This window comes from Petaurus breviceps, unplaced genomic scaffold, assembly GCF_028583685.1.
Source record: "Petaurus breviceps papuanus isolate PSGF00001 unplaced genomic scaffold, PetGlider_PUasm1.0 80, whole genome shotgun sequence".
In the NCBI taxonomy this organism is placed as follows: Eukaryota; Metazoa; Chordata; class Mammalia; order Diprotodontia; family Petauridae; genus Petaurus; species Petaurus breviceps.
In genome coordinates, this window is record NW_027186540.1 from 21,147,129 (window position 1) to 21,156,472 (window position 9,344).

Here is a 9,344-nt window from a genome sequence, read left to right on the forward strand (position 1 = left end):
GCCTTCCACCACTTCATTCATATTTTTCACTTATCCACAAACATGTCCTCTATAACTGTCAACTTGTTGGACTGTAGCAATATAGGGTATTCTTTTTTTTGTCTACTAATAAAATATATGTTAGCAAACTACAAGCTACTATGTTAATTCTTTTGTCATAATAGAATTCTGGTTGATTGTTTGAAATGTACAACCATTTGATGAGGTTTGAAATTTTTTCTATTATGCAAAATTTTATTAAAATGTTATGGGGTGGAGTCAATATGGTGGAGTAAGAGCATGGACTTCCTTGAGAACTCCACCAAACCCCTCCAAATACCTGTAAAAAATGACTCTATACAAATTCTAGAGCTACAGAACCCACAAAATGACAGAGTGAAACACATCTCCAGCCCAAGACAACCTGGAAGGCCTACAGGAAGTCTATCGAACCAGTGTGGGAACAGAGAACAGGATGGCATGGGCCACGCTGGCACAGACAGGACAATAGTAAGCCTCAGAGGGCTGAATCACTGGCAGCTGTGGCAGTTTCCAGGCTTCTCAACCCACAAATGCCAAAAATGGCATAGAAGATCAGTCGGAAAATTCTGTAGGACCTGGGTGAAAGAGGAGCGTGGTCTGGCTGGGGTCCTGCCCCAGCCCCAGGATGGCAGTGGTGGCAGCAACAGCAGCTGTAGCAATTGCTTCCAGAGCTCTGTGTCCAGAGACGATGGGGGATCTAGCAGTTGATATAAAACCCATGAAGCTGGGGACAATACATCCAAACCCACTCCCCTTGGAAGCAGAGTCCTACCTTGACAAAGAGGTAGAAAGTCAAGTATTTGGCTGGGAAAAACGAGCAGATAGCCCAAAAAAACAACAAAAAACATCAGACTACAGAATCTTATTTTGGTGACAAAGATCAAATCATACAACCAGAAGAAGACAACAAAGTCAAAGCTCCTGCATCCAAAGCCTCCAAGAAAAATATGAATTGGTCTCAGCCCATGAAAGAGCTCAAAAAATATTTTGAAAATCAAGTAAGGGAAGTAGAGGAAAAATTGGGAAAAGAAATGAGAGTGATACAAGAAAATCATGAAAAACAAGTCAACAGCTCACTAAAGAGACCAAAAAAAAAAAATACTGAGAAAATAACACCTTAAAAAACAGACTAACTCAAATGGCAAAAGAGGTCCAAAAAGCCACTGAGAAGAATTCCTTAAAAAGCAGAATTGACAAAATGGAAAAGGAGATCTAAAAGTTCACTGAAGAAAAAAATTCCTCAAAAATTAGAATGGAGCAAATGGAAGGTAACGACTTTATGAGAAATCAAGAAATTATAAAACAGAACCAAAAGAATGAAAAAATAAATGACAGTGTGAAATATCTCATTGGAAAAACCACTGACCTGGAAAATAGATCCAGGAGAGATCATTTAAAAATTATTGGAGAACCTAATAACCATGATCAAAAAAAGAGCCTAGACATCATCTTTCAAGAAATTATCAAGGAAAACTGCTCTGATATTCTAGAACCAGAAAGTAAAATAGAAATTGAAAGAATCCACAATCATCTCTTAAAAGAGATCCCAAGGGGCAGCCAGGTAGCATAGTGAGTAATAGCACCGGCCCCAGAGTCAGGATGACCTGGGGTCGAATCTGGGCTCAGATACTTAGCACCACACCCAGAAATAACTGGACGTGTAACCTTGAGCAAGTTACTTAACCTCAATTGCTTTAAAAAAAAAAAAAAGAGATCCCAAAAGGAAAACTCATAGGAATATTGTATCCAAATTCCAGATTTCCCAGGTCAAGGAGAAAATATTGCAAGCAGCCAGAAAGAAATAATTCGAGTATTATGGAAATATAATCAGGAAAACAGAAGATCTAGCAGCTTCTACATTAAGGGATAAAAGGGCTTGGGATATGATATTCCAGAGATCAGAGGAGATAGGATTAAAACCAAGAACCATCTACCCAGTAAAACTGAGTATAATCCTTCAGGGGGAAAAATGGGCACTCAAATGAAATAGAGGACTTTCAAGCATTATTGATTAAAAGACCAGAGCTGAATAGAAAATGTGACTTTCTAATACAAGAATCAAGAGAACCATGAAAAGGTAAACAGGAAAAAGAAATCCTAAAGGACTTATTAAAGTTGTAACATTTATATTCCTACATGGAAAGATGATATTTGTGACTTAAGAGACCTTTCTCAGTATTAGGGTAGTTGGAGGGAATACATACACACACACACACACACACACACACACACACACATACATATACAGAGGGTGAGTTGAATATGAAGGGATAGGGGTGAAAGATAAATATATTGGGAGGAAAAAGGGAGAGATAGAATGGGGTAAATTATCTCACACAAAAGAGGCAAGAAAAAGGTTTCACAATGGAGGGGAAGAGGGTGGAGGTGAGAGGGAATGGGTGAACTTTACTCTCATTGGATTTGGCTTAAGGAGGGAATAACATACACACTCAGTTGGGTATCTTACCCTACAAAAGTAAGGGGGAAGGGAAGGGCAGCAAACACTTTTGAAAAGTGACAGTGTCAAAGGAGAAAATAGAGTAAGTGGGGGGGTGGGGTGGGATAGGATGGAGGGAAATATAGTTAGTCTTTCACATGACTATAATGGAATTGTTTTGAATAACTACACATGTTTAACTTATATTGAATTGCTTGTCTTCTCAATGAGGGTGGGTGAGGAGGAAAGAAGGGAGAGAATTTGGAACTCAAAGCTTTAAAAACAAATGTTAAAAAATTGTTTTTACATCTAACTGGGAAATGAGATATACAGGCAATGGGGTTTAGAAATCTATCTTGCCCTGCAAGAAAGTAAGGGGGAAGAGGATAAGTGGGGAGTGTGATAGAAGGGAGGGCAGACTGGAGGAAAGGGTAATTAGAATACATGCCATCTTGGGGTGGGGGAGGGTAGAGATGGGGAAAAAATTTGGAACTCAAAATTTTGTGGAAATGAATGTTGAAAACTTAAAAATTGATTAATTAACAATAAAATGTTTTCATTATAATGACCTTGTATCCCATATCACGTATTAACTCCCTACAATTTAAAAATATAACACTTCCCAAACTTTAATTTCAAAAATAAATGTGTAGACTTCTAATATAACAAAATTAATTTATAATATGACACAATTCTGAAGTGGGTCTAATAACTTTCTCAGAGGTTACTGTGATTTGCATCTGGCTCCTGGGAATAAAGAGATATTGGCAGAGAGAACAAATTAAAACTGGGTCTGGGATAGTTAAAACTACATTTACTAACACCAAAGATTCTTTAGGAGGAATTGGGTTTTTCTGTTGGTGTCTGCCCAGGGAGAGTTCCCCCATTTATTTATCTACCCCCAGATGGTAATCTTGGCACCAGTGCCATACACCTATGGCAAAGGGTAGTTCTGTTACTCTCCACCTAAAGGAATGGTATTCAAGTTGAAAAACACTTTGTCAGCTAAGACAAGGATGAACAAATGGATGAACTACTTCTCAAAGATACAGGACCAAATTCACCCCAAAAGGAGAAGAGGTATTATTGGTTTATAATAACATGTCTACTATAGTATCTGAGGGCAATTAAGTGGTATAATGGATAGAGTGCTGGTCCTGGAGTCAGGAAGATTCATCTGCCTGAGCTCAAATCAAGCTTCAGGCACTGACTAGCTATGACCCTGGGCAAGTCACTTAACCCTGCTTGCCTTAGTTTGCTCATCTGTAAAATGAGCTGGTGAAGGAAATGGTAAATCCAGTATCTTTGTCAAGAAAACCCCAAATGAGGTCATGAAAAATCCAACATGACTAAAAAGCTATACAGCAAAACTATATTATATACCTTTACAATCTTTTGCAATACCCTCACCTAATCCATAGCCATCTTTAAGATATTTCCTCTGTACATGCTTTCCATACAAACACTTTTAAAATATCCTTTTCTAATTCAATGAGCATTTGTTAAATACCTGCTAAATGCATGGCAGTTTACAAGACCCACACACAATAGAAAAAACAAATACAAAAACCAGAAAACCAACAATCTTACCTGCCCTCAAGGAGCTAACTTTCTACGTTATTTGTTTTAAGAACCAAAGTTCTAGCATGGACCTCAACTTCTTTATATGTGATATGAAAAATCTAACTTTACAATGGATTTTTTTGTGACATTTACTTTCTCCTTGATGAATACCCTTGCATTGAATTTATAACTTTCCATATTATTTAGTCTCAGAAAACACATGTGTGAGTTATTTGCCTTTTCAGGAAATCATGCAAGTTCTCTCACAAAGGTTTTCATTTATTTTTGCATTCATGTTTGCATGAAACTGCTTTCAAAACTCAAGTTTTGGAATTCAGATTGCACTCCCCCCAAAATTAGTCATTTTTTTTTCATCCAATAAGTTTGTAAATGTGATGCTTAAATGGAAAGGAGCCAAAAGCCTATACTACTATTCCTGAGGAAAATCTAAGCAGCTGTGGCTGTGTAATTTAAAACCTCTGAAAAGTCTGCTGCAGTACTTGCCCTGCGTTATTTTAACATGAGGACTGGATGCAGACAGTTCTCCAAAGGATCCCCTTCCCCACCGCATGAAAAAAAGAAGTGAAAGACAAACCTGGGTACAACCTGAAAGGTCCAAATCGGTGATCTTGTGGCATCCTTTGCCTAAACTCAGGTACGGTAAACCTTTCTCTGTGAATTTCGTGCAATAAGCCAAACTAAGTTTCTGTAAGTTGGGAAAACATCTGAAAAGAAAACCAGGGAAAGAGGAGACGAGAGGAGGGAATGGTTATTATGGCTCATTACAGAATTCACATTTCAGCTGTTTGCTTGCATTTTAATATACAGTGACTTAAAAAAAGTAGAATTGTTAATTGGACACCCTCTTTTCAGATGCTTAATAATTTCCTTTGGGCGGGGGCTATGCTGTGGAGTAGATATGCAGCAGTGGGGAGACTTCTTGCCATACTGAAATAACTAAGATTGGCAGTAAAATTTCAGAACTATTTGGAGTTAGGGTTCGAGTTAGTTTCAGATGACAATCTCTCAAAGTAGATTAACTTAATTTTAAGAGAGCTAACTTTTAAAAGTTCTGCTGGGGATGCATTCATATTTTTGAAGAACTAGTATATTTGTTCTCTTGTTTTATTGTAAGTTTTTTCTGTGGGACATCAAAATTAGAATTCCAATAAGGGATGCTATAAGTGTGCAAAGAACAAATACTCTGTAAAATTTTCTCTGCTGATGAACTATTATTACACAAGATTGTTAGGGATTCATTTGACTTAAAAAGCATATTGGCAAAAAACAATTTTAAAAAAAGAACCTGAAATCATAGTTGTGTTAAAGTTGGGAGACACCTAGACTGATTCCCTTATTTCACATCTGGGAACCTGAGGACCATAGGGATTAAGCAGACTTCTCAAGGTGACTCATCTAACTAGTGGCAAAAATGGGACTAGAACCAGATCTACTGGATCACTTTCCATTGCTTTTTCCAAGCTGTAAGTGGTTATTCAAAAGGAATCTAAAAAGTTACTTTTAAAATGGAAAGATTTATTTTTTAATAAATTTTTAACATTTATAATAAGTATCAATCAACCATTTCCAGTACCAATCTTTAAAAAAGATTAATGTACTAATGATTAAATAAGTTTATGATAGTATAATGCAAAGAGTTTGAAGTGGATATGATATAAATGAAAAAAATACATCATAGACTATGAATCTTTTGAGAACTGAAACCAAGCTGGTACGGTCATGCCACAGTGACCAAAATGAAGGCTTCCAGAGGGATGAAGTGTAATTAGAATGAGTCTATACTACTGTGCTCTTTGAGCTTTCAGTTTTAGGGCAGTCTTTGGGCAATTTTCCAAGCCAGCCCAAGTCTAGCATTTCAAAAAGTGCAAGAACTCCCACTACTGACAACTTCTAAGGAAGAGGAATAAGTCATTGTTATGGAAACTAAAAACATGCGTTTGTAATTGACAACGTTGCAGAACAAAATTAAAGGAAAAAGAAGAAAGCAGGGGAAAATAGTTGTGGGGGAAAAAAGCAAGAAGACTTAAGTTCATATTCAATGAAAATATAAAATAAAACATGTATGCATATAGTTATTCATTTTATTTCCAATAATTTGAAACACACATCTGCATGATACAGATTACCCCACTCATGCTTAATTTTTTCTAACAAAATATTATTTTTCTCTCTCCTTGCTGCTTGTATTCAAAACATATGATGAAACATTTTAGTATCTTTAATATTATTCTGACTCATATCAACAGTTCAGTGAGGCGATGAGACAGCTTTAGAAGAAACAGTCCAGGCTCCTCTCCTCCCTCACTTGGTGCTCCTAAAATGATCCAAAGGTTGATAAAATCTTAACAACATACACTTTATCTTCAATTTTCTCAAGTGAATACTGAGTGAGCTGGGAAAATACAATTTTCTTCCATCTATACTCAGATGTCCAAAAACTAGTTAGACACACTGAAGTATATCTAGCAATAGGAACTATTAAACAAAATAAACATTCCAAGGAATCTTGTGGAATCTCCCTCCATGGTAGTCTTTTAAAATGAGAATCTATACTTATTTGACAAGGCTGAACCAGATGTAGGTCTTTTAGGAAGAAGGTAAGGGGATGGATAGTCATGTGATATTTTCTCCAACATTATGGGTCTCTTTGGTTCCATATCATGAGTCAAATCCAACATTCTAAAGATGGAAATCTATTTGATAAAAAAATTGCACTTTCATAGATTGAATAATTATCAAACTAATAAGACTACCAATGACTTGTCTTCAGAATGGAAAACTGTTAAGTGTGGAAACCCACAGGGCACTTCTCTTGATTGTTTGTCTCTTTTAAGTTTTTCCAGAGGAAATTATTGTGGAGGTTTATAATTCCTAATGGTAGGAGAAATATCAGTTTACAATGAAATCTCACTTAGCAAATTTTAAGTAAAACTGCTATGTTTCATTCTGAGTTTTGGCAATCTGATCCTACATTTGCAAATCCTGAGACCATTCACATAATCCTATTTTTGACTTGTTTTGATTTATATTTCTACTTTTGTGTTTCACCTTTTCCAAGTTATCTAGTTTCTTGTGGAATTTTTTCTTCTCATTTTATAATATTACTAATTTTTGGCTGCTATCATGTAGAGAATGTTATCACTCTTTTAGAAACTTTGGTAGGCATTTTAAAGTAAGGTTCAAGGATTCTCAGCACACAAGGTAGTTACTATTGTAAGGGATATGGAATTATATTTTTAAATGACGTTTTATTGTAAGGTCTTATCTGTGATCAGAGTCAATTTCTAATGTAATCACATTGACATGTGCATGCTAATCTCTCAAGAGTCACAGTGGTTGTTTCACAAAATGGAACTTCAAAAGAAAATCTAAATATAAAAGGCCACACTCATAGGCCCCTTGTCGAGTCAAATCAAGTTGGCTGCTATCCATCCACTTCCTCTATCATGAAAAAAATTAAGAAACAGATAGAAAGCTGTTGATGGGAAATTTACCATCTACCTGCTAAAATAAGGTATTCACACAAAAAACAACTAGCAAACACATTAACATAAATGTGCTAGAATATGTATTATTCTATAAGTACTGTTGAAATTCGGAGAAAGCAGATATCCTTCAGGAATTAAGTAGGTAGAAAAAGCTTCATGGGACTTAAGGTAGGTAGGATTTGGATTAGCAGAGAGGAGTGAAAAGAAGTCAGTCCAGGTAAGAGACGGGGCAACAAGATGTAAATGATTGTGTGGAGGACAAGAAGAAAAGTAGCCTGATGATCTAAGTGGAGGATTTCTATGTGACAATAGTATATAATAAGGTTGGATAGGTGTTGTAGAGTTTATGAAAAGTCCTAAATGCTAGATTGAACTAAATCATTCAAGTGGTAGGAAATAACAGCAGGTTCTTGGGTGGGAAACTGATGTGATGAAAGCAGCATTCAAAGAAGATGAATCTGACCTATGCTGGAAGGATGGGTCTACAGGGAGAGAAGTTGGTATAAAGGGAGAGAAATGAAGTGAAATGGACTGTAGTGATGGAAGGACGATGGTAAGGGATGGGCAAATTCAAAAGTCATTTCTAAGTAGATTGAGAAGACAGTCATTGACTGGACATAGAGAACAAAGGAAAAACACTCAGCAGTTTTAAGCCTTGGAGAATTTGGAGAACACTAGTGCTGTTAATAGAAAGGGAAAAGATAAAACAAAGACTGTATGTATGAGAAGGTGACAAGCTCAGTTTGGGGTTAATGAATTCAAGTGGAAAAGTCAAAAAGCCAACCAAAAATATGGAGCTGGGGTTCTGATATGAACTTATCAACACAGAAGTAATAGTTATCTAACTGAGAAGATGTATAAGTACTATGAGGGAATAAATGAAGAAAGATAATAATAAAAGTTTCCATGTGTACAACGCTTTAAAATTTACAAAGCATTTTACACATTTGATCTCATTTGATCCTCATAACAACCCTGTGTGAGAGCTGCTATCATCATCTATTGTTAACAGATGAGGGAACTCAAGCTAAGAAAGGTTCAGTAACTTGGCCAGTTATAGGGCCAGGAAGTGTCTGAATCAGGATTTGAACTCAGATCTTCCTGATTAGAGGAAGATGCACCACTGTGCCACCTATTTGCCTCAAGAGAAGAGGCCTGAGGACTGACACTTTTAAATATCCTCCCAGTTAATGGAATAAAAAAATAAAACTTAGCAGAGAATGTGGTAAGATAGGAAAAGAACCAGGAAAAGACTGAATAAAGAGATAACAAGAAAGGCCAGTTTCTGAAGGGGAGGATGATTCATCAGAGAGACCAAGGAGGAAGATGACCAAGAATGCCTTGTACAGTGTTTTACATGTAGTAGAAGCTCAATAAATGTTTGCTGAATGAACTGGAATCATTGATTTTTAGTAAAATTCTGATTTACAGATATCGATTAGACAAAAACATCACAAAGCTCTGTGACACAGAATTCAAAACACAATTTAAAGTGAGTGTAGCATAGTGGTAAAATACTGCCATATGGATAAGAAGATGGGGAGAAGATGGCACTAAGGAGACCCATTAAAACCAGATTACAGGGGATTAAGGAAATGGATTATGGGAGAATAAAGAAAGGAGATTGCAAATAAATACTTTCCTAGAATAAGCATAATTTCAGAAAGCCTGAGCAAGTCCTTCAAGTGTTTGGGAAATGGAGCAAAATGTTGGATAATGTAGTCTTTTAGTTGCTAGATTCCTATGTGAAACCCAGAGAGAAGGCTGCTTTATTTTCCTCATTGTGGCAATTAATTAGTTTGGAGAGTAATAGG

At 36.3% G+C, this 9,344-nt stretch overlaps 2 protein-coding genes across 2 annotated transcripts in view; one reads left to right on the top strand and one right to left on the bottom strand.

The window, feature by feature from the left end:
- The window catches only part of LOC138175977 (F-box and leucine-rich repeat protein 13-like), a 205,099-nt gene that overhangs the window by 134,516 nt on the left and 61,239 nt on the right, over positions 1-9,344 (bottom strand). The window contains exon 5 of the mRNA XM_069106590.1: positions 4,617-4,746. Within this exon, the coding sequence (XP_068962691.1) occupies positions 4,617-4,746 (130 nt within the window). The remainder of the gene's footprint in view (positions 1-4,616; positions 4,747-9,344) is intronic.
- The window catches only part of LOC138176045 (leucine-rich repeat-containing protein 17), a 57,231-nt gene continuing 52,415 nt past the window's right edge, over positions 4,529-9,344 (top strand). Inside the window, exon 1 of the mRNA XM_069106785.1 lies at positions 4,529-4,676. The gene's annotated coding sequence lies outside the window, so the exon portion shown is untranslated. The remainder of the gene's footprint in view (positions 4,677-9,344) is intronic.